The sequence below is a fragment of the Phaethon aethereus genome (assembly GCF_964289735.1).
Source record: "Phaethon aethereus genome assembly, chromosome: 21".
NCBI lineage: Eukaryota > Metazoa > Chordata > Aves > Phaethontiformes > Phaethontidae > Phaethon > Phaethon aethereus.
In genome coordinates, this window is record NC_138597.1 from 1,638,672 (window position 1) to 1,663,113 (window position 24,442).

The 24,442-nt window shown below is 52.9% G+C and overlaps 2 protein-coding genes across 2 annotated transcripts; both read left to right on the plus strand.

The window, feature by feature from the left end:
- Positions 1-1,933: 1,933 nt before the first annotated feature.
- Positions 1,934-5,772, plus strand: SH2D5 (SH2 domain containing 5; the record flags this gene model as incomplete). The annotated part of the gene is made up of 9 exons (XM_082009476.1): positions 1,934-2,017; positions 2,208-2,288; positions 2,405-2,479; positions 2,761-2,904; positions 3,006-3,209; positions 4,096-4,264; positions 4,362-4,464; positions 4,555-4,714; positions 5,572-5,772. The coding sequence occupies 9 exons, from the start codon at positions 1,934-1,936 to the stop codon at positions 5,770-5,772; spliced, it is 1,221 nt and encodes a 406-aa protein (XP_081865602.1).
- Positions 5,773-6,937: 1,165 nt separating this feature from the next.
- On the plus strand, positions 6,938-24,172 carry KIF17 (kinesin family member 17; the record flags this gene model as incomplete). Its single annotated transcript, XM_082009210.1, has 14 exons — positions 6,938-7,310; positions 8,508-8,654; positions 9,065-9,166; positions 11,649-11,838; positions 15,918-16,370; positions 17,440-17,537; positions 18,217-18,364; positions 19,432-19,520; positions 19,649-19,773; positions 21,827-22,058; positions 23,001-23,259; positions 23,530-23,597; positions 23,716-23,836; positions 24,021-24,172. The coding sequence occupies exons 1-14, from the start codon at positions 7,080-7,082 to the stop codon at positions 24,170-24,172; spliced, it is 2,415 nt and encodes an 804-aa protein (XP_081865336.1). The 5' UTR covers positions 6,938-7,079.
- Between the last annotated feature and the right edge of the window lie 270 nt (positions 24,173-24,442).

A 24,442-nucleotide genomic window follows, 5' to 3' on the forward strand; every position in this document is an offset into this window, starting at 1 on the left:
AGATTTTGGGGAGCCGAGGGTTTGCACGGCTGCTTTGCAGCGAGATCAGAGTCATCCCTCTTTATTTTATTTTTTTTTTTCTGATGAAAGCAGACAGTGGTGGGCAAAACTCCCCGGGGAATTCAGAAATTGGGGTGAAAAGGGTCTGAGCAATGGGGCAGGGGGTGGCGAGCAAGCGAGCGACCACATGTGTGCGTCAGGGTTAGAAGTTGCTTCTCCTCTGGGCACGCCAGAGGAGAGAGAGGGGAAAAAAAAAAAAAAAAAATCAGTTGCAGCCGCGTTTTCCAAAAAGCCCGAGCGTTTCTGCTCGCCGCCGCTTCCAAGAAACGGAGAAAACTGGGGAGATAAATTGCAGTGATTCATCGCGGGCAGATCGGAGGCAGGAAATGAGAGTTTGCTGCCTGCCCCGTGCCCGGTGTGGGCTCGGGCTCGCTGGGGCCTGGCTGGCGGCGAGGGCCTGACGCCCACGGGTCGCGCATCCCTGCGCCACGGCGGGAGCTGCCGGAGGAGCCACCCCGGGGAGGAAAACAACTGGCCAAGGCCGAGAGGAGCCTGAGCGGGGGAATTTTTCATCTGCGTTTCTCCGGAGCCATCCGAGCGAGCCGTGAGCTGGGGGGGGAGGGGGGTGGGCAGCAGGATGGGGGTCCCTGGGGATGGTTGGTGTCGCGCGCACACGCGCACCCCCCAGATTTTGGGGTCAGCATCTCTCCTTCGGCGACCTCCAGGGTGGCCGGTGGGCTGGGGGCTCCTTTGAGAAATGGAGCGTGGGAAAAAGGGGGCGGTGCTTGGGGGCTGCCTGGCCGCGGATTGGCTGGGGGGGGGGGGGGGTGACCCCCCAAATTGTGCCAGAAAGGAGAGGGGCAACCCTGAGCTTGTAAAGGGGATGGGGGCACCATAGGGCCCCCCCCAATTAGGATGTGCTTGGAGCAGCCGGACCCCCCCTTTCCATGTGTTTGCACCCAGGCAGCTGCGGCACGGCCTCGGTGACACGAGTTGCACTGGTCTCAGCCTGGCCGAGGGCTGTGGAGGGCAAAACCCCTTTGGGTGGCTGGAGAGGGGCTGGGCACCCCCAAACCTGCTGCCCACGTCACTGGTGTGTTGGGGAGCAGGGGATCACCCCCAAAGGGCAGCTTTGTCCTGGGACTCTTGGTGCTGCGTGGCTGATGGGGAGTGGGATGGAGCACTGGGGAGAGGCAGGATGGGGGGGACACCCCAAAATCCCACTGGGGTTCGGGGTGTGAGACTGCATGCTCAGGGCATGGGGACCACTTGCATCTTGCTGGGGGTCAGGACGTGGGGACACTTGGGTTTCATTTGGGGCCGGGATGCAGGGACAGCATGTGGGGTCGGGATTTGGGGACCCTGACATTGATTTTGGGGTCAGGACATGGGGACTACCTGCAACCTGCTCGGGGCAGGGACACGGGACCCTCGCACAGTGCTCGGGGCGGGACACGGAGACCCTCGCGTCGTGTTCGGGATCAGGATGCCAGGACCCCTGAATGGGGGTCGGGACACGGGGACCTTCGCACTGGGGTGGGGGTCAGGCTGTGGGGACCCTTGCGTGGCACTTGGGGTGGGGATGTGGGGCCCCCGGCATCGGCTTTGGGACCCTGGTGTTGGGTTTTGGGGTCAGGACTTGGGGACCCTTTTGCCTGGGGACATCTGCATCGGGGTCAGGACTTGGGGACCACCCTGGGGGGACCCCAGCGTCTCCCCGGGGCTCAGCGGGCTGGAAACGGGGGACGGTGGGCACAGGTTTTGTCCCTCCCGTCCCTCCTCACAGGGACGGTGACTGGGGGGGCCGGATCCAGGCTCCCACCTCTCAATCCCACTCACGCCACCCTGGGTGGTGGCTCCGGATAATTCGGATGCGGCACCGGAGCCGCTCAACTGCGTCCTGATCCAGCCTTCGCCCCGAAACCCCGCTGCCATGAAGAAGAAGCCGGCCAACGGGAGGGGGCCGGATCCTGCACCCCCCCAGCAGCGAGCCCGGGGCATCACCAAGCCGGCGGAGGTGATTTACCCACTGCGGGGGGGGGACCCCCGAGATGAGGTTTGGGTGCGGGTGCATCCCCGTGACCCTCCAAACCACCATTTCGGGGGGGGGGGGGAGGGGGTTTCCTGTTGCCTCGGGGGGGGGGCGAACCGCAGCACCGTGTGGGGGATTGTTGCTGACGCGGGTGGGTTTTTGCCCCCCCCCCCAGTACGTGGGCTCCTTCGCGGTGGAGGACTTGGACCTGCAGCAGCAAGCGGGGCGGCTGGAGGAGCAGCTGCGGGCGCTGAAGGTTGGGCATCCGACACCGCTCCCCCTCGCCGGGAAACGGGGCGACCCCGAATAGTGGGGGGGGGACGCCAGGCGGCGCAGCCTGGACCCCCCCAACGCTGCATCTCTCCCGGCCAGGACTGCCCCAGGAGGAGGTCGGTGCTGCTGAGGTTCAGCTTGCAGGGGCTGAAGGTCTACGGCGCCGACGGGGAGGTAGGGGTGCTGGGGGGGGGGTCATGGGTGCTGGGGGTACTGGGTGCTGCCGGAAAGGTGTTTTGGGGGGGGGGGGGTTGCGCCGCTCCGAGCGTTGCATTTTGCTTGGGAACCCGCTTTGCCTTTGGAAATAGGGTTGCAACCTGCCGTGCAAATAGGGGTGACCCCGGCACCGCTTGCACCCGGGGGGGACGGGACACCCAGGGGTGCCTGGTCCCAGTGACACACACACACACACACACACACACACACACACCCCCCGCCCGGTCCCGTCACCGCAGACGCTGCTGATGGCGCACGCTCTCCGCCGGATCCTGTACAGCACGTGGCGACACGCCGACCGCCAGTTCGCCTTCGTGGCCCGCAACCCCCGCAGCCCCGCCAGCACCCTCTTCTGCCACCTCTTCGTGGGGCCCCCGGGCGAGGTGCGTGGGCCAAACCCCCTCCCACACACCCCACCCCCCAAAATACCATTACTATTATTTTTTTTTAATATTTGCACGCAGCTTCCTTTGCCCCCCCCCAGGTCCAGACCCTGCACCTCCTGCTCTGCCGCTCCTTCCAGCTCTGCTACCTCCTGGCGCACCCCGAGGAGCGGGCGGGCGAGGGGGACGCCCCGGGGGTGCTGCGGGAGCCGCTCAACCCCGAGGAGGTGTCGCGCAACGTCAACGCCCTCGTCTCCTTCCGACGCCTGCCCGCGCCCGCCGGCCTCGGCTCGCTGGGCGCAGGGGTAGGCGCGACCCGCCGGGGCGCCGGGTGCTGCTCCGCCGGCCTCTGCGCCACGCGTGCTCGCGCGCCACGCGTGCTCGCGCCCGGCGTTTTGGCGCGGCCTCCCCTTGCACGGCGCGTTATCGCGCGGCGCGTTGTCGCACGGCGTCTTGGCCCGGCCTTTTCTTTGCGCAGCATTTCCGTCACGGCCGTACGCGCGTGGCGCTCGTCGCGGGGCGGTTTCTGGCGCGGCGGTATTTGCGTGGCGTGGTTTGCGTGCCGTTTTGCCTGGCAGTCCTTGCGCAGCCGTTTCTTGCACAGTTTTTAGCACGGCGCATTTTTGCACGGCGCGTTTTTGCACGGCCCGTCCTGCACAGCCTTTTCTTGCACGGCGTCTTGCACAACCTGGTTTTAATGGCATTTCGTGGGGCAGGTTTTTGTTCAGCATTTTGCACAGTCTTTCCTTGCACATAATTTCGCACAGCCTTTTCTTATCCGGCGTTTTGCACCGGGCATATTTGCACGGCATTTTTTTTTTGCACGGCAACTTTGCATGGTGCTTCGCAGCACATTTTTTGCAGCGCGCTTTTTTTGCGCAGCATTTCTTGCAGAGCGCTTTGCACCGTGATTTTTTGGCTGACGTTATTTACCTGGCGCTTTTTGCAGGGTGTTTTGCGTGGTATTTTTTTGGCGCGGCATTTTTCGCAAAGCGTTTTTGCAGGGCGTTTCTTCGCGTGGCATCTTTTGCCCGGTGGTTTGCATGCCTTTTTTTGCCCGGCGTTTTTGGGGCGGCACTTCTTGCGCGGCGTTTTTGGCGTGGCGTTTTCTTTTTGCACGGTGTTTTTTTGCATGACGTTTCTCCCACCAAGTGCCCCCCGAACCTCCCCCACGGCCCCTTCCCTCTCCAGGAGCGGCGGCCGGAGGCGGAGGGCAGAGCCGGCGCCTGGCGCCCGGGGAACCCCTACTGCTCCCCGGTTCTGGTGCGCAAAAAAGCCATCCGCAGCAAAGTCCTGCGCTCGGGGGCTTACCGGGACTGCGGGGCCGAGAGCCAGCTGCACCAGCCGCCTCGCGACGCCGGTGAGTGCCCGGAGGGGAAACTGAGGCACGGGGAGGGGAGAAGCCCCGATTTCGTGGGGGTTTTGGGGGCGAAGAGGGGATTGACGGGCTCCCGCAGCGGCGGCGGGATGGGAGAGCAAAGGGGCGAGGAGCGTGGCCTTCCTCCCCGAAAACGAGAGCGTCCTCGCCGAGAGCGTGTGGGCCTTCGCCGGCATCGCCAGGTGAGCGCGCGGGAGCGCCCCGCTCCTCGCCGCGCCGCCCCGTCCCGTCCCCCTCGCCCGCGCCCACCCGCCGCCTCGCCCCCTCCCCAGGGACGGGGGCGTCGCGCTGCTGCGGCGGGACGTCCCCGGCGCCTTCCTCCTGCGCCCCGAGCCCGGCCTGGCCAAGCGCTGGTGCCTGTGGGTGCGGGCGCCGTGCGGCGTCGTCCCCTACTGCCTCTTCAGGACCCACCAGGGCAGGTTCTGCGTGGAGGTGAGGGCGCGCGGGCGGCGTGGCGCGCGGGCGCGTTCGCCGCGCGGTCGCGGCTGGGTTCGGCGCGCGTGAGGCGTCTGGGCGCGGACGCGCCGGTGCGTCCGCGCGTTTGACACGCGGTACGCGTGCCTTTGGCGCGTGGATGCACTGGTGCACACGTGCATTTGATGCAGGGGTGCGCAAGCGCATTTGCTTCACGGCTGCGTCTGCGCGTCGGCGCAGGGGTACACCGGTGCACGTGCGTCCGCTTCCTACGTGCACGGGTGTGCAGCCCCATTTGCTTCGTGGGTGCACAGGGGTATCGGCGCGCGGGCACGTTTGATTCACGGGTGCATCGGCGCATGGTGCACACGGGTGCCGACGGGCGTGGGTGCACGGGTGCGTGCACGCTGTGCTGTGCAATAACATTTGATTCGTGGGTGCACAAGTGCATCCATGCATGGGTGCGCGGGTGCGTTGGCCTGCGCGCATTCGATTCATGGGTGCGTTTGAGTTGTGGGTGCGTGGGTGCACAGGTGCCATTGATTTGTGGGTGTACCAGCGCACGGGGTGCATGCGGCCGTGTGCGGACGCACGGTGCACCAGCATGCACACGCGTGGATGCGATGGGTGCACGGGTGCGATGGGTGCACGGGTGCGTCGGGTTCAAGTGCGCACCGGCGCCTTGGATTTGTGGGTGCTTGCTGCAACAGCGCGTGGGTGCTTCTGCACGTGGGTGCGCCTGCGCGTGGGTCGACGGGTATTGGGGTGCACGGGCGCGTGGGCACCCTGGCAAGGCCCGCCGGCCGCCGCGGCCTCCGGCCGAGCCGCGGGCTCACCTCTGCCTGCTCTCCCCGCGCCGGCGGCCGCGACGGCAGCACTCCAACGCCGAGTTCACCAGCGTGGCCGCCCTCCTGGCTCACTACTCCGGGACGCCGGGGGGCTGCTTCTGCCGCCTGGCCCCCGGCCGCCGCAACCCCGGCTACGAGGAGCGCGACCCCGGCGGCGCGGCCAGCGCCTGGGGGGAGGCCGCCTGGGCCCCCGCCGCCCCCGTCGGGGCACAGCACGAGCGGGGTTAGGCCCGGCCGCCCCCCGCTTAGGCCCGGCTCCCCCCCAAAATCCCCACTTAGCTTTAAATCGCCGTCTGCCTTATTTATTCCCCTCCCGCGGGCTGCGCGCGCGCTCGGCGGGCTGTACGGCGCGCCTCCGGCAATAAAGCGGCTCTCGTGCTACCGGAGCAGAGGTCTGCTGGCGGCCTTTTATTCCCGCTCCCCCACCACGGCGCCGCGTGCAAGCGCGCGCGCTTGCACGCTCTGGGGCACGGGCACCCTCGTGAGCTCGCGCTCGTGCGCTTGCGGTCTCACGCGCTTCTGCTCTCGGGCACGTGCACACCTGCGTACCCGCACCGCGCACGCCCGCTTGCACGCACACCCACGCACACGCCCGCACCATGCGTTTGCGCGTGCACTCCCGTACTCGCGTGCACTCGTGCACTTGCACGCCCACGCGATCTCAAGCCCTCACGCTCCCGCACCCTCGCGCGCTGCTACAGCCGCGCTCGCCCGCTCCCGCACGCGCAGGGGTCACGCTCGTGCACCCGCGCGGCTGCGCACCCCCGCCGCCGCACGCTCGCGCCCCCGTGCACCTGCACGCCCACGCGCGCGTGCCCTCGTGCACCGCCAGCCCCTCCCCCCCCGCCGCGCACACGTGCGCTGTGATGCGCGCCCGCCCGTGCACACCCGCGCGCGCCGCCGCCCGCCCGCAGTCACGTGGCTCGCGGGGCGGAGGGCGGGGCCTCGCGCCACGCTGCCCGGTCGCTGTGGCAACGGCGTCGGGCCGCTGCGCGCATGCGCGGTGGGCGGCCGGCGCTTCCCGCCTCTCCTCGGCCCCCGGCCCGGGATCTCCTCAGCCCCCCGGCTCCCTCCGCACAGCCCGGCTCGCCTCGGGTTTCCTTCCGCTCCCTCAGGCTTGCCCGACACCTACAGGTTTACCTCGGGTTTTCCTTCGCCCAGACCCCCTTGGGCTTGTCCCGGCTCCCCAAGGTTACCTCAGGCTTTCCCGCCCTCAGGCCCCTCGGCCTGCCCTAGTTCCCCCTCAGACTTGTTCCAAGTCTCCCTCTTTCCCTTCATTCCTCCCAAGCTTTTCTCCTCCTTAGCCTCCCCTTCTCCCCCAGCCGTTTTGTGTCCCCCCTGGCTCTCCTTCCTCATGCCAAGTTGCAGGGGGTCCATCCCCTAAGCACCCCCAGCAAGCAGTGAGTGCTGCACCCCGCCGAGGGGTGCAGGCCCCGGGGTTAGGCTCGCCCCAGCCTTCCCACAGGCCTACCCAGGCCCTGATGCCCCCAGCCCTGCCAAGTGAGCGCATGTGGGGTTGAGCTGGGCCTTGAAAAATGGCCTCAGAGGCAGTGAAGGTGATAGTGCGCTGCCGGCCCATGAACGAGCGTGAGAAGGCTCTGGGCTGCAAGGCGGTCGTCAGCATGGAGAGTGCGCGGGGCCAGTGCTTCCTCCAAAACCCCGCCGCCGCTGGCGAGCCCCCAAAGCAGTTCACCTTTGACGGGGCGTACTACCAGGAGCACAACACGGAGCAGATCTACAACGAGATCGCCTACCCGCTCGTGGAGGTGAGTGGTGCCCGAAGCAAGCTGGATGCAGCCCACATGTAGCTCGGGATGTGCGCTGAGGAGTTTTACGTGCGTGGGTGATCCCTAAGTGGAACTGATTTGTGGACAGAAACAGCCTTGTCTGCTGGTTCAAGAGGCTTAGCTGCAACCCTGGGGTGCAGAGGAGGGCAAAACAGCATCCCAACAGTAGGCTGGGCAATTGGGAAGAAAAAAATCCTTTTTCAGCAGCCAGCGGGGCACGGAGGGTAGAATTACATGAATTGTTTTAGGCGGATGTTTATATGAAAGATGAACCCTCCTGAGGAGGCCCTAGAGATAGTAGCTGGACAGAAATTGCAAAGGAAAGTGATGTGAGGAGAAAGGGGACAAACAAGACGTCTGATGATTTTTAGGGACATTTTTACTGTCAAGCAAGAAACCTTAGAGAAGACAGGGAACTTCAGCTTGGTTTAGAATAGCAAAATGAGAGGGGATATGTTTGTTGCTCGTTAACACAATGACACGGTAAACAGCTAGTGTGAGAAAGGAAGCAGTCAAGCAAAAAAATCCCAAGCCCCCCCCAGCCCCCTAATTTTCTTAGAAAAAGAAACAGGGATGAAATGGCCATTTTAAGATAGAAGTTTCTGACTGAGAGAACAACCAGGGTCTGAAACAGTAGATTGTTAGGTTAATAGATTATTTATTTTTCTTTTTATTTAAAACCTTAAGACATCCAAATATCTTCTGTTCCTAGCATGCTGCTTTGAAATAGGAACAAGTGAAAGTGAGGTCTTTTTTTCAGCCAGCTTTCCAAGAAGAAATTATTCTAAGCTAGAGACCATCCTTTTGGCCACCTTACAATCAACAAGCATTCTAGTTGTCTCTCTGGGTTTCATAAAATTTTTCTGTCCTACGGCAAAAATATTCTGGTCTTGTAAGCATTGTCAACTGCCTTTCCTCTTTTCAACACCTGCATTTCTTCAAGTTTTCCATTTCTTCAAGTTTTCCATTTTGAGAGGAAACCATCAATTTATATGCATTTTAAAATTATTATTATACTCTCATGGTATATGAAGATCAAGCAGCTGTTTGAGGTTTACTTCCAGCTCGTCCTTTAAAATACCTTTTACAAAGTGGGACGGAATCTGGACAGTGTGTTTCCAATTATGCAAAGGGTGAAGATAATGCCTATTTTACTTGGTTTTCCTCCATTTCCAGAGTGTCACCGAAGGCTACAATGGCACCATATTTGCCTATGGCCAGACCGGCAGTGGGAAGTCGTTCACCATGCAGGGTATCGTGGATCCTTCTACACAGAAAGGCATAATACCCAGGGCATTTGAACACATTTTTGAGAGCGTACAGGTAGGTGTGTAAGGGTGTGAAAGAGATCCTGCTGTAAGATGGCGTGATGCCAAGAAAGATGATGTTTGTGTCATACCCCAAGGACTGAGTGCCGATCGCGCTCGGGAGCGAGAATGGGGACAGGCTTTTGGGTATGCTGCCTCTCAGCCTAAAGCTGGGACCCCTGCATAGTCCCATGAACTGCACCTTCATCTCCGCTGTCTTCATGGACTCGCGCTTGAGGTATTTAAGGACTGAATGTCCCTATAGCGAGTCTGTTGAGTGGTTACACCTGGGAAGAAAATGCCAGGAGAGATTTGATGAAGTGCTGAAGGGAGGTAGGCACCCAGCTGGCATTGAGGATCTACGTAGGCTGCCTACTTGCCTTAATTTTGAGAACCTTACCTCAAAATTGTTCCTGTTTTGTGCAGTGTGCTGAAAATGCCAAGTTCTTGGTGAGAGCTTCCTACCTGGAGATTTACAATGAAGACATACGAGACCTTCTAGGAGCTGATACCAAGCAGAAGTTGGAGGTGAGGTGGAGTCAATGAGTTTTAATTAGGAAGTGCTTTAGTTTGCTCGGATAAGTGTTATCATGAATGCCTCGCAGAAGTGCAGTAATATGCTCTGTCAGAAGCTGAACGCCAGAATATGAAGATACAGTGATGAATATGGAAGCCAAGAGATTTTGAGGGACTTCAGTGAAAGTTTTGTGGCAGAAGGATCTAGTCCCATGTGTCCTGCTTGATAGAAGTTGGTAGCTTAGCAGAAGCTGTGTGAAAATCATTACTGGACAAGGATGGAATAAAGGGCTCATGGGACAATTTCTTCCTAATCCTCTTCATCTCGCGGCCGTCTCTAAAGCAGGAGGATTCTGTGCCTTATAAATGTTTAATCTGATCCAGTGTAGCTGTGGATGATCTCATTATCTGCCTAAAACAAAAAAGACTGATCCTTTTTTGAGGGGACAGAGCAGGTATTGCGCCCCATGGGAACGCATGGGGAAGGGCGGTTTCCAGGAACGCAGGAGGGTAAACTTCCCTGGAATCCTAATCAGGGGGCTGATTTTTATAAAATTTTACCTCTTGCTGGCTTTGCAGATCTTTTTGCACGTATTCCTGGGGGAAGCTGCAGATCTCCTGTCCTAATTTACTTCCCTGCAGGACTGCCCTGGTGAAGAAAACCGAGGCACTAGCACCATCTGCCGCACAGACAGGCCGAGATGGCGACAGACCCAACGGCCTTTCGGGGCAGGTTTTATATTTTTTTTCAACAGGCTGCTGGCTTTAAGGGAGACAAACCCCTCTCCGCTCTGTGTTCCAAGCGTGCTTCGCCCGTTGCGTGTTGAGATCTGGGACTCGCTGTTTCGGAAGGCGCTTACTGTGGTTTCCCATCCTTTGTTCCACATCAGCAGTGACATCCGTTTCCATGACGACCGCAGTTGGCGCTGGGAGGGCAGGGGTTGGGCAGAACAGTTACCAGGGTAACACCATCACACCGGTGACAGCCGCTGCCTGTTGCTGCCTCCACCAAGTAATTAAGGGATTCATGTCCTGCGGAGACCAAAAGCGCAGGCTGACCCACTGCTTTCTTCTGTGTCCCCCAATTCTCCTCCAAAATCCCATTTCTCTTTGTTCCTTTCCCTTTCAACATCAGCACCTTTGGTGATGCCGAAGCCCCCGAATCGCCTCCTGTGAAGAGCAGGTTTTACGGTGCTCTGCAAGGAGAACGCCCCCGTCGGTCTGTCGTGGAGTTAAACAATAGCCATGTCCTCGTTGGGGGTTCCTCAGGGACTCTACAGCACCCCCAAATACAGCCAGGCCAGCCGCGGGGTCCTCCTGCTGCAAAGGCAAAAGTCACAGTGTATGAACAGTCGGGCTGTGATTCTGTAACTGGGAAGTCCTGGCTTTAGAACAAGTCTAAAATCCTGTCTAGTTTAGTTTTCAGCCACTTCTGCTCTGTTCTGTGCCAATTTTTTTACAGCAAATGCTCTGTTTTACATTGCTGCTTGTGGTGCCTGCATCACTAAAGTATCTAAGGATCTTCTTTGGAAGTCACACCGCCAAACGCGGTGTCTGTCGCTCCATGACACCCAGTCATGACAACCATATCTTGATAACCCAGCTGACACGATAAAGATGGAGTTTTGGTTATGAGTTCAGCAGATATGGGGCGTAGCATTGTTGTTGAAAATGAATTCAGCTCATTTAAAATTCCCAGTGCGGAGGGAGCTGGTGTAGGAGTGCAGGGATCTCTCAATTGTTTTGTATTTTTTACGTAGGTTTGATGGATCATTGAAGATTTCGAACCTTTCAATCGTTTATTAGCATGCTGTATGAAATTTTTCTTCTGCACGATTGATAATTGCTGAAAAGATGCTATTAGGTATTTAACAGTCTGTTTCTACCCAGGTGCCTAAATAGGATTTTAGAGCATCTTAAAAAATGAACTGATCTGGAAAGAAATTATTATAGTCCGCCTGTGCATGATGGGTGTGACTTTGGGAATTTTGTCAGTGAGATCAAGACGCCCTCTCAGAGTGGAGGGGTTCAGCAAAGCACCGGTGACAATACCCGTGACTATTGAATCTGTGCTTTGATTTTTAAAAAGCTCCCTATGACTGACGAGATATTACAGCCTTTGCCATAATTGGTGAAAAACATTTCAGTTCTTTTTTTAAAACATGCAGCTTAATAATAGGGGAGGTAGAAGGTGGCTCAGCGCTGGTTCCTTGTGGCCTGGGAGATGTCTGAATCAATCAGAAAACTTTTAACTTCTATTCTTTTTGTCTGCAGAGCCCTGAAGGTGGTTCCCTCTTTTTGTGTGGTTTTATTCCTCCTTCAGAAATACTATGGCTTTTTGGCGGCAGCCGGATATGTTTTTGCCATACTGCAGTTTAATTTCTCCGCATACAAAACTCGCGTAGCCCTCAAGCTTCCGGACAGTTTCCAGCGTGCCTTCCCCCTGTCTCACTATGTCTTGTTCTAACCTTTGTTGCCTTGTCCCTGTTTGCAGCTGAAGGAGCACCCAGAGAAGGGGGTGTATGTGAAGGGGCTGTCTCTGCACACCGTGCATAGCGTGGTACAGTGTGAGCGGATCATGGAGACAGGCTGGAGGAACCGAGCAGTGGGTTACACCCTCATGAATAAGGATTCTTCCCGCTCCCACTCCATCTTTACTGTCAATATGGAAATCTACACCGTAGGTAGGTAGCTGGATGTCCTGCATTAGGGCTGGGCCTAGCAGAGTGCACGATCTGTGCAGTCTGACCAGCCACCCCACATCAAAATGTACATCCTAAAGGATTTTAGGTCCAGTAGAAATCAGAATTGTGCCCCGACATGGACATTCTTCACAGTGTGAAATGGCTGACTGTTCAAAGTCTTTTTTTTTTTCCCCTCAATTCCCTCTTGGGAAAGAAATGTCTTACACTCTATCTGGGAACATATTTAATTCTCCTTCCATTTCTTTATCTTCTTAAACCTTTACACAGAATCACACACAGAATCACTAGGTTGGAAAGGACCTTCAAGATCATCAAGTCCAACCATTAGTCCAGTGCCACCATGTCCCCTAAACCATGTCCTGAAGCGCCACATCCACACGTTTTTTGAACACTTCCAGGGATGGTGACTCCACCACCTCCCTGGGCAGCCTGTTCCAATGCCTGACCACTCTCTCAGTGAAGAAATTTTTCCTAATATCCAATCTAAACCTCCCCTGGCGCAACTTAAGGCCATTTCCTCTTGTCCTATCACTAGTTACTTGGGAGAAGAGACCAACACCCTCGTCGCCACAACCCCCTTTCAGGTAGTTGCAGAGAGCGATGAGGTCTCCCCTCAGCCTCTGCTTCTCCAGACTGAACACCCCCAGTTCCCTCAGCCGCTCCTCGTCAGACTTGTGCTCCAGACCCCTCACCAGCTTCGTTGCCCTTCTCTGGACACGCTCCAGCACCTCAACATCCTTCTTGTAGTGAGGGGCCCAACACTGAACACAGTATTCAAGGTGCGGCCTCACCAGTGCCGAGTACAGGGGCACGATCACTTCCTACTTATTTCCAGCAAAGGGTGCTAAATCTCAGCCCATACAATGGCTTGGGGTTCCTACATTGTACAGCCTGGAGAAACTTATACCATTATCTTGTCTGACCTCTTTTACAATGCAAGTCAGATCGTTTCACCCAATGATTCCTTCACTGAGCTTAATCATGGGACCCATCTTTTAAGCAAACAGCTAATCTGGGTTTTAAGATGGAATAAAAGAATCTTAATAATGTTTTAATGACTAATTTTCCTTTCTTGAGTGTCTCATTTCCGCTGGTGTTTCTTTAGCTGATCAAGCTGCCTCACTGGGTCTGAACACAGACCTCGAAAGGGTTTTTTCTGGAACTAAGAAAGGAATTAGTCTCCTATATTCTGCCTAGTCCTTGACCCCGGCTGAGGCTGTGAACAGCTTGGCTTCGTTTTCTTTGGCTGTTTCAGTCATGGGGGATGTTAAACAATGTTTTCCTAAATTGTGGTTCCAGACAGTGACAGTACCTAATTTTCCTCTATCCAAAATAGTGTGTGTGGGATTTAGGGAACTTCTCAATTAGCACAGCCGTTGGATGCTAATTGTTGCATTATATGGGTCTGTAAAATCCCAACTTTAATCCTAACAAGGAAAAAGAAGTATTTACATTCCTCTTTGTGTTCCAGATGGGTGCAGGGCTCTTAATTTAGCCTGTAACAATTTATCTGATTTAAAGCTTTGAAAACTTGTTACATGGAACAAAATGACAGGTGGGGAAGCTTGCAGTTTTGGAGGTTAAATGGATGACAGCAGGAATATTTGAGGAGAAAGTTGAGGGTTCCGGCACAATCCCCGTAGCTGGATGGTTCTAGTATGGTAATCGTTAGCTGAAACAGTTAATGAAGTTTGTATTTATGTTGTCATATTTAGGCTTCATGAAGAGGTACATGGGGAAGTTCAAACTTATTTTCCAGTTGAGCCTGTAGTAGACTCTAATTTACAGGGAACTGATATTTTAAAGGATCTCTTTGCAATTATGTGGACTAAAATTACTCTTTTTTTTTTTTTTTTTTAAAGTAACAGGTTCAGGAATTATGGCAAATACCAGGCCCTCTGGCTGCAGATGTTTGAAATGTGCAAATTCCCATCAGTATTTTTACTGTGTTTAGAGTAGCAGATGTTTTATTCCTTTACGCTGTGGTTAGGGATTGATTTGTAATGAGAAAGGCGCCATAGATTTGGCCACTGCTTATGCCGCCAGCACTAGCTGATGGGCTGTACGAGAATTAGACGGGCAAGACTTTCGGGCTGCTGCAGGCATTTTAGCAAGAGTCTGGGGACCTTGTTACACCATGGAAACTAAACCACTAAGCTCCAAGATTGAAACAAACAGTTGCCCTGGGTAAAAGGACTGGCAGGAACCAAGCCGACTTTTTAATTGCCTGTCAGTGTTTACATAAACTGGGGAAAGGAGGGTTAGAAAAGGCTAGAAAACCTACTTTCTGTGACTGCCCACTCACCCCAGCACTCAGAAAAGATAGTGAGAGGGTGCTCTGTTTAAGCTCTGTCTATTTTTTTTCCCCAATTCTCCCATGTCTTGACATGCCAGAAAGATCTGGAGTGAAACAAGTTTGCTTGGCAGCAAACGTTAAGTTCCACGGTTAACGATCTATTGTTGTAACTGGGGAAATATCCTGGGGCAACAGATTTTAGATTTTGTTGGTGTTTACCTGTGAACTTTTAACTTTCCGCCATGCATCAGATTATTTATTGCTCATGTTTAGGTATTGTCCACAGCCGTAAATCTTAACTCTGACTAAACTCAAGGCTAGATTTTGTAGAAGTCTGGAAAAGGGCAAATGCTGTTAAAACCTTGATGCTTCCTGTGCTCAGAGCGCTAAAGGAGCTCTTCCCTTGAATTTGGGTTGCAATCTTAAGGAATGATTGGGACGTGGACATCCAAGAGTGTGGTCCAGCACTTAGGAGACTAGTAGGTGATTTGAGAGTGTGTGTCCAACTTTTTTCTCTGCACGAGGCTGGGAGACAGCGAAACGGAGGGGTTCCTAAAGCAACCAGATGCACACTGTCTTCGTAGGGAATTTGTGTCATCACATTAATTCAGCCTCGAAATGCGGGTCAGGAAGCAGATACTACACGTGTGCTGTGTGTGTCCAGGTAGCTGGGGAGCTAGCTGTTAACTTCAGCTCACATCTTCTCCTGCCTTGAAGCATTACGATGGGAATGGCACCAGCTTACTGGGTCTGACTCCTCACTCACTGAGATCCAGCTCCTCATCCGGGTGGTTCAGGCTGAGTGCAGTCCTGATTTCCTGCAGTTTTCCTGTTTCTCGCCTGTGTTCCTCCATTTTACTTTCTCACTGAGAATGTCATGAGTTGAGGAGGAACAGATGCTGCCGAGCATGCCGGTGTGCTGAGTCACGGCGCAGTTCTACAGCTATCTGGGCGAGAGGGGAGAAATGCCGGGCTTCTTGAACACTCGAGCTGTCTCGGGACCAAAAGCCAGATGGTGGACCTTGGCGGTATCTGATAGGATGTGTTTTTTGTTTTTTGGTTTTTTTTTGAAGCACAGCAAGAAACTTCTTGAATACATCCATTGATTAGGGTAGATTGGATTCCAGTCTTGAGAAAAGCTGGGAGTTGGGAAAAGTTTGGGAGTTTATGGAAGAACTCTTTCCCAACGAAGTGCCTACTCCGGCCTTTGCATTGTTGTCTGTGAGGTGACCTTCCTGCCCATCTCTCCACATCTCTCCACATCACGTAGGCGTTCAGGGAGCCTGCTCTTTTGCCTGTGCTCTCCAACTAGCCCTTCTCCAGTTGATACCCGTTGACTCCTCATTTCATGCTTCCTCCCTCCTTTCTCCAATTGTCAGACATTGTTTAATGCCATGAAACAATCTGAGGAGGGAAAAAAGTTGTATAAACTTATGCCCTGATGTTGTTACTTGTAGAGGGCTTTGCATAGAATTCTGAACACTGTGGAAATATGTGGAGCGAGGGTCTGTGTGTGTGTGTACTCTCCCAGAGCTTACTGGAAGAGTAAGAACGGGTGTGAATTCTTACTGTGCAGGATCTCATTCAGGAAAACACTAAAACGTGTAATTCTAATATTAAGCGGGTATATATTTACTTAAGGGCCCAAACGCAGACAAAGAACAGGGCTTGAACTGGAACATAATGCCAAGAAAGTCCTGTTTCTAGACTGTTAAGATACTTCCTCTTAAGAAGAGCCTAACTCAGAATTATTTTCTTGCAGATGAACGAGGGCAGGACCACCTTAGGGCCGCAAAACTCAATTTAGTGGATCTGGCAGGAAGCGAGAGACAGTCAAAAACTGGAGCCACGGGGGAGCGGCTCAAAGAGGCCACCAAAATCAACCTCTCCCTCTCAGCTCTGGGCAACGTCATCTCGGCCCTGGTCGATGGCAGGTGTAAACACATCCCCTACCGAGACTCAAAATTGACCAGGCTGCTGCAAGACTCCCTTGGAGGGAACACCAAGACTCTGATGGTAGCGTGCTTATCTCCAGCTGATAACAACTATGACGAAAGCCTCAGTACTTTGCGCTACGCTAATCGAGCGAAAAACATCAAGAACAAGCCCTGTATCAATGAGGACCCCAAGGATGCTCTGCTGAGGGAGTATCAGGAGGAGATTAAGAAGCTGAAGGCCATTCTAGCTGAACAGATGAGCGTGAATAACTTGTCAGGTAGGAGAGCCCTTAGTGGCTCCAGAGATGTTTTATCTTTGACAGAAAAAAGGGGTTTTTACATGTAAAATGCTCACTGGATTTAACCTCAACCTGCCCCTTACCTGCTGGAGGAAGAATTCTCCATTCTGGTAATGGACTTTTCCTCCTCTGTTGCCAAATTGACCTTATTCCACTGGTAAAGACCATCTCAGTTATCCAATATTTTCAATAATGACAAATTCTGTTAGAAAATGCTGATGTGATTAAAATCCTCAGCTGCTCTTGGTCTAGAATTTCATCAATCACAGCAGAGAGGTTTCAGCTGGCAGAGCAAAAATGAGCTGCGAAAGAAATAATAATGTAAAATTCTTTACTAAAAATATATATATGTTTTCAAAGTTAGCATTCAGACCCTGTTCTCCTACACTGTGAATTTTTGACATTACAAGAAAATTTTGCCCTGCTGATGGCACTGCTTATGGAGAGCAGCACTGTCCTCTCTTTGAGGAATCAGTCCAGCTTCGGCAGACTCGCTCTTTGCTGTAAGTAGGAATAGCGAGTGTGGGGACCAGTGGGTAAGAGCAGCCTGTAGGCAGCTGATCACCCTTTGAGAATTATCCCCTAAAAAAGGGCAACTTTCAGCAGAGGAATAAGGCTGTCAGGTTATTCCCCCCACCCTGCTTTCTGCCACCTTTCAGAAACAGCTGTGAAGAAAGGAGGCAATTTCCTTGCACCTTTCATCTCCTTCCCAGTGTCTTTTATCTTCCAAATCTGTTAGCATAGCCCTGGAAACAAGTCTCCTGTTATTCTGTGAAAGAGATTAGATTTATATTCACTTTTATATACCTGAGGCTTAAACCTCTCCCCCTTTGCTTAGCGCCGACTCCTTCTCTCCCCACACCTATGGGGTCCCAGGCTGGTGGGCATTTTGGCAGCACAGATGCTGGCACACGAGTGCAGTTTAAAGGAGTGTGTGGATTGCGATCTTCTTTGCTGGCAGTCAGGTTCTTTGTTCTCTTTCCAGGCATTCTACAGACAATCCCACCCAGTAATTGCGAGTGATTTTTATTTCTGCTTTGCTTTGTAGGTCTTCTACCTGCTGAGACTGCTCACCTGGAAGCGAAGCCAGCTCCCCTCCTCAAATTTCAGTCAGATGTTGAAGCAGAGAAGCAGCTGATCAGAGAAGTAAGTCAGGAGAGGACATCCTGTAGTGTCTTTGACTAAGGCTTGTGGGGTTTTATAATAATCATTACAAGTATGGTATAGGGCTGTGTGTTCAGCCTCTTCAGCACACTTCTCTTCCTATTTTTTGGTCCTTGAACTTCTCCTATGGACAGAACGTGTGTTGATGGAGGCCTTATTTACACTGCCACTTTCTCTCAGCATTGTTCCCACCTTTCTGGAGATGAGAATCCATCTGTTGGCATCCATTCCATTTTGGAATGGATTCCTGAGAAGAATTTTTGAAGTAACTGCATGTGAAACTTAGATTCCTCCTGTCAGAGGAGGGAGAAATAGCGGGGAGGAAAGCAGTAGACAAAGATATTAGGAACAGGACAAGGATGAAGATGAAGGAGGCATATGGAGCCAGGAGGAAGAATGAGGAGTTGGCACCAAGAAAAAAGAGAGAGGGACCAGACGAAATAAAACTCTCTCCTTGCTCTTCACAAAGCTCCTTCCAGGGCACCACATCTGCCCAAGACAGCTGTTTCTAGGGCTAACTAGTCACCTTCCATCAATACTGTGTCGACAGATAAAGTCCATGAATACAGGACAGTAAAGTTTTATTGGGGTGGACATAAGATGTGACCTGGAATGGACTTAGATGCGACCTTGTGTTCAGGCTGTCTGCTGTACCTTTCAGGAGTATGAAGAGAGGCTGGCCCAACTAAAGGCCAGCTATGAAGCAGAGCAGGCGTCCCGTGCCCACCTCGAAGAGGACATCAGTAGCCTGAAGAATCACTACAATCGCAAGCTGTCCGCTCTCGAGGAGAACCTCAGGAAGGAAGCAGGTGTGGACAAGGCAGGCGGAGGGTGTGCAGCGCAGACTGAAGGTTCCCTGATGCTGTATATATACACGAGGAGGTTGGCTTTAGGCACGAGCAGAGACGGACTGTTTTTGTAAAGTCAGATTTGTGACAGCTGTTGCAACCTTTAAAGTGGCAGCGACTGCTACTGCAGAAAGTGCTGCTTGGCAGCAACAGCAGTCCCTGCTCTCGGGCCTCTGAGCGGTAACTCTGGCTCTCCCAGGACATTCATGAGACTCTCTGTCCCAGCCTTCTCCTCTTCCCTATTTCCCTGACTTCTTTTCCCTGTCAGGACCAGCCTGGCCCTACCCTGTAAGCCTTGAGGCGATGACATGCGCTTTTCGCCCATGTAGCTGCGACTGTCTTCTGACTTAGCATGGCATTTCTCTCGAGCGGAGGTTTGAGCTGCAGAGATGACTGGTCTCGGCAGGCGCTGCCCTGTCTTGATCCGATTGGCTTTGCATAACTCACACACCCAAGACGAGGGTGGCTGCGGCAGTCTCTTCTATCGCATGCAAATGTGATGCAGCCCTTGGTTTCCCGGTGGATTATCGACACCATCGCTTTGCTGGAGGGTGGATATTCCTCTGACATACCTATAAATTGTTGCCAGCTATCCTCTCCATTACTGCTTTTCATTTATACTTCCGCAGTGCCTCAGAGCATGTTTTGCAATCTGCTTGTACAGCGCTTATTGCCCAATATTAATTCTTGAACCTATCGTCTTAATTTTTGATGCTATCACTAAGATGAGAAGTTCTTTTTTGCTCCCTCTGATAACAAATGTGCACCCCCTCGGCCTCTCACATAGATTATTTTTGTGTGAACATGAGGACCCAGGGCCCCCCAACCCTGTAAAATCTGCATTCCTTACCTGATGTGCCTTCTGTGTCTTTGACGGCTTTTACTGACCAGCATAAATAACAAGCCTTTTCCTTCCAGACACATAGTTTTTAGCTTTTGATGAAGATGTGTGATGTTTTCACAGATCTATGCTCTAGTTTTGCAGAGCTCCTTCTTACACCGTGGGTATGCCCTCTTTTACTTTTCAGCTGCCATGAGGACTGAAACTACTCCTGATGAGACACCTTTGCCTGATGACACTGTTACTGCAGCAGACGAAGAACCAACATCAGCACAGGTACCCTGCAGGCTACCTTTTCCCCCTGGGCTGAATAAACCCAAGCAGGCAGTGTCGTGCTTCATCTATCCCAGTACTTGCACTGCATCCCTTTAGAGCCACAGCCTTTGGTTTCCTCTTGTCCTCAGGATGCAGCAGCACCTCAGGCTGTCCAAGACACTGGCGGTGTGAGCAGGGGAGGTGCTGGAGCAGAGGTGGCTGTCACTGCTGAGGGGATTTCCATGCCTGCAGACCAGCACCAGGTGCTCGCCAGGTCAGTGACTACGCTGCTCCTGCTGCCTCTTCTGCATTGCTTACGACACACGCAGGCAAGAAGCAACCCTGTCCTTCCACGATATTGCAACTGTCGAGCTTCAGCTGCGAGTACAGCGCAGCACAAAACTAGGCAGATACGTATTCTTTAACCCCAGAATTAACTTTGTCCTATTTGGGCAGATAAATAGCTCTTGGCTATGGCATTCAATGATGTGCCAGAATTAAGAGAGAAAAATCTGGAGAGGTCTGTGTCAGCAGATGTGGATGCAAAAAAAGCGTGCTTTCCTGATAACAAGTCCTGCCTAGATCTGTAGGCACGGAGGTCTCTTCTCTGGCTTTTTGTACGTGTAATTTATGAGGAGTTTATAAAGTGGAGTCTGGCAGTTGCTGACAAGAGCTTAAGTGCCCAAACAGATACTGGAGGTGGCCTCCTTTTCCTCTTAAAAATGGTTCTTGAAGGGCACTTAGAGCCTTCTCCTATCAGTGCAAGTAAGGTAGCAGGCCTTCCTGCTGCTCACTGTGCATGTGGATGGACGAGTGTGCATCCTCTCCTTTGTCACTGTGCCTCTAACACACACATCTGACAACGTTTGCAAGACGTCAGCCAGAACTGGCATCAAAGTTTCCCCAATAATCACATTTTAGGGGCAGCGCTAGACCCAGGGCCTGGAGCACAGGGCTGGGGTGTGAGGGCTGTTTCAGAAATATACACTTTAAGCAAATTCTGCCGATTTCTCTCTTCTACTCTGTTGCGTGGAATTATATTAAAATTAGAAATAATCAACATATGATATATTGTGGATGGTAGAGTTCAATTCTGAAAAGTCTCATGTTTTTTAGCCAGTCTTTCAACATTACTGAGAGTTCCTGTGGCGCGCGCTCGCTCTGTTGGGCCTCTCCCAGCTGAAAGAGGAGCTATTAAGAAATCTAGAACAGCAATGTCTGTAATTTGCGGGCAATTTTGTCTATTAATGGAGAGGTCTCCAAAGAAACCAGTCGGTTCAACTATTTATCAAATCTTAATAGTCCTATTGCAGTGTTCCTTTTTGTGACAAACAAGCGAAAAATGCTCTTCCAATTCCATTGTTAAAAATCAAAGTTCTCTGCAGATTAGGCAGGAGGGTTTGGTTCCGCAGGCATGGGGATTTTCAAAGCTGCCTGTTAAAAGCTTTACACATCAGGACGGCTGTGAGATCTCTGACACTCGTTCAGCAGAGCGAGGATTCTAGTGCACATTAAGCAAATGAAACCGAAGGCTACTTTGCAAGTGCAGTAAAGTAGAATAGCAGGTCACCTCTGGTGGAGAATGAGCTTTTTTGGATGGGTTTGAAGATAATTAAGAGTCTATTATCAACAGAGGTTATGTCAGCAGTGGGATTTTCTCCAATTTGAGCCAGCGCTGGCCAACCTGAGCTATCTGCTCTCCTGCAGATCCCTGTGCAGACAAAGAGAACGGCTCTGGAGCACAGCTTTATTTCCGTGCCGGAGCGTACGGGGCTGTACGCCGTGCACGTGAGACAAGCTTGATGTCAAATACGGGTCTGTGCCAGCGCTCAAGCAGAAACGCTGAGATCACGCAAGTCATCAACCCTGGCTGATACTGCCCCAAAAAAGTACCTGTACTGTGGCTTCCAGCCGTATCACTCCCATCTCCACTATTTAAAATATCTGTTTGTGTAATTTGGGCACATTTTGTGCTTGCCTTGAGAGTCTTTCAAATCAAGAAATAAGAACTGAAACATAAATTCCACAAAACAGGGTTTTTAAAACAAATTCTGTGAGCGTAGATGCAGATTTCCGGACGTACTTGTTGACAAAGGTGCTCAGAATAACACGTACTTTGCCTTGGGTCCACAGAAGTATCTATGACAGAAACTGTTAATAAAAGTGGAATTTTCCATGATTACTCAGGGCAGCAAATCTCATCAGAAATCACTATTTTCTGTACTGTGTCTTCCCCAAACGTCATTCAGGTAAGGATGCGCATCCTCCACGCTTACGCAGACGGTTCTTTGTACGGCTGAGCTAAGAGAACCGTTTGCCTTTCCCAGGCTGCAGATGTTAGAACGACAGGTTGTAGGCGGGGAACAGGCTAAAAACAAGGACCTCAAAGAAAAGCATAAGCGCCGGAAAAAATACGCGGATGAGCGGAGGATGCAGCTGGTGTCCGCGCTGCAGCAATTGAATGAGGACAGCAGCGACTGGGTTCTGCTTAACGTCTACGACTCCATCCAGGAGGAGGTTCGAGCCAAGAGCAAGCTTCTGGAGAAGATGCAGAAGAAGGTGAGCAGCTCCCTCTTATCCCTGCTGAAGATTTAGGGAGCATCTCTTTCCTTCTCTGCGTACCCAATTTTTTTTTTTTTTTTTAGGTTAAGGAGGTGTTTTAGGGCAGTATGTTTAAAGAATGACTCTGGCTGCGTGAAATGTTTCACACGTGTCCTGCATTAGTACCTATAAGGTTGCTTGCATGTATTTTTATGAAATATCAGATGCAGCAGCCCTCAGGATGGTGAATTAAGTTGTTGAAACCCCAAAACCCACCTGTTTTAAAGGCCGGTCTCCTTGTTGTGCAAGAGGCTGGCTGGAGGATCATGTCTGGTGATGGGAGAGGATGCGACTCCCTCTGCTGACCTACACAATATTGCACAGTTTCCTCCAGTTCTGGTCACCCCAGATATCACACCTGGGTTCCTGGAATAAATTACACCCTGAAAAGTTTTCGGGGGTGGGAATATATGTAAAAGCAATGCTCTTAAATGTTAGGCACACGTGAAAAATCAGTTTTGCTCTGACGAGGCAGAATCAGAGGAGCTTCAAAAAAAAAAAAATTTCTCTGTGTGTGCACGTGCAATCCTAAATCTGCACATTAAGAACTTGCCTTATTTCTGTACTTTGGTTATCAAAGAAATATTGCACCTTTGTCACTGAAGTTAGGGACTCCCAAGAGTTCATTAGCAATGGACGCAGACCGCACTAGTAAGATTAACTTTGAGGTCCACTCAAAGACTCGGCACTTTGGAGGAAGGCAAGAAGTCTTTCACTGACACAGACTTGCCACACATCTCATCCTAATTCTTAATTATAAAATAGAAATACCCTCAAATGCTGAAGCTTTTGTGTGCATCTTCCCACCCCTCTGCCTGACGAACTCCTGTACTCGCAGTAAGCATCGGTCTTGCTCCTTTATAATCCCTTATATTGGCTTATTTTGGTTTAATGTCCCAGCTGCAGGCTGCTGAGACCGAGATCAAAGATCTGCAATTGGAATTTGAGCTGGAAAAAATTGATTACCTCAGCACCATCCGCCGCCTGGAGCGAGACCTGATGCTCTTCCAGCAGCTGCTGGATCAGGTGCAGTCCCTCGTCCGGCGTGACTGCAACTACAGCAATCTGGAGAAGATCAAGCGCGAATCTGTCTGGGATGAGGAAAACGGCTGCTGGAAAATTCCAGAGCCCGTCATTCAAAAAACCCGCCTGCCCGCAGGTAAGAGGAGCATCTCGATGGTGCCGCTGGCATGTGGCTGCTTCCAGGCTCGGCAGATCGCGTTTGGACTCCACTCGCTTGTCAAATCTTCCGAAAGTTTGTCTATAAAGTTTGAATAATAATGTCATCTAACACGAAGCGCGGTACAGATCCTTCTGGAATCTCTGTGAGCCCGGTGAGGGGAGCAGTGGTGGGGATCGGGGCGCGCAGTCAAGAGAACGTTAATTGTTCTAGAGACAACGATCCTTTAATGCCCGCCTCTCCTCACAGCAGTGCCAGCCCTGCCGCAGCCCAAAGCTGCCCAGAAGAGCCCCTCGGCCGAGAGCGGAGAGCTAGCGGTACGGTGCATTTCTCCTCCCTCCCGTATCATCCTTTACCGATTTTGCCGTATTTCTATGCTGTAACTTGAGGGCTAGCGCAGAGTCCAGCGCTGCTGACGCCGTTTTCTGCTTCCAGCCCGAGGAAGACCGCTACAAACTGGTGCTGAACAGGAGCGACAGCGAGACCATTGCCAGCAACTACTTCCGATCCACGCGAGCCAGCCAGATCCTCCATTCCGACCCAACCAAGCACCGAGGTAACCCCCTCTCTCCCCATCGATCACTGGCATCCACATTCATCTTCCTCATTTTTTTTGAGGCAGCGCTTTTTGGGGGCTCGGTTCCCTTGACCTCCACAGGGATCTTTCGCAGTACGAAGCCTGTTTTTGGCGTCCTGTGAGGACCAATGCCCACCGCGGCCCCCTTCCTCTCCTCTTTCAGCTCCCCCGGGGCCGGAGGGGGCTCTGAGCGGTGCCTCTGCCATGCCCCCGCCCCGGCCCTTCCGCCTCCAGGCCCTCACCTTGGCCCCGCCGACCACCACCACCACCAAACGCAAAAAGGGCAAAGGCGGCTCTGGCATCCGCCCCCTCTGACTCCGCCAGTGCTGAGGGCGTCTGGCAACAGTGGAAGACGCCAAATCTATGTGGTTTTGCACCAAACCGTTCTCGCTCTATATTGGGTTGTGGGGCAGAGGCTGAGCTTGCTGTCGCCATCTTCTCTCACGCCCTGTACCACATCCCACCCCGCCCCCGCAATAAACCAGTCTGACACCGCCATTTTGAGGTCTTTTATTGGGAACCTGCCCCCTCCCGCGCACGGGGCGGCGAGGCCGAGGGGGGGAGCGGGCCACCGCCATCTTCCTC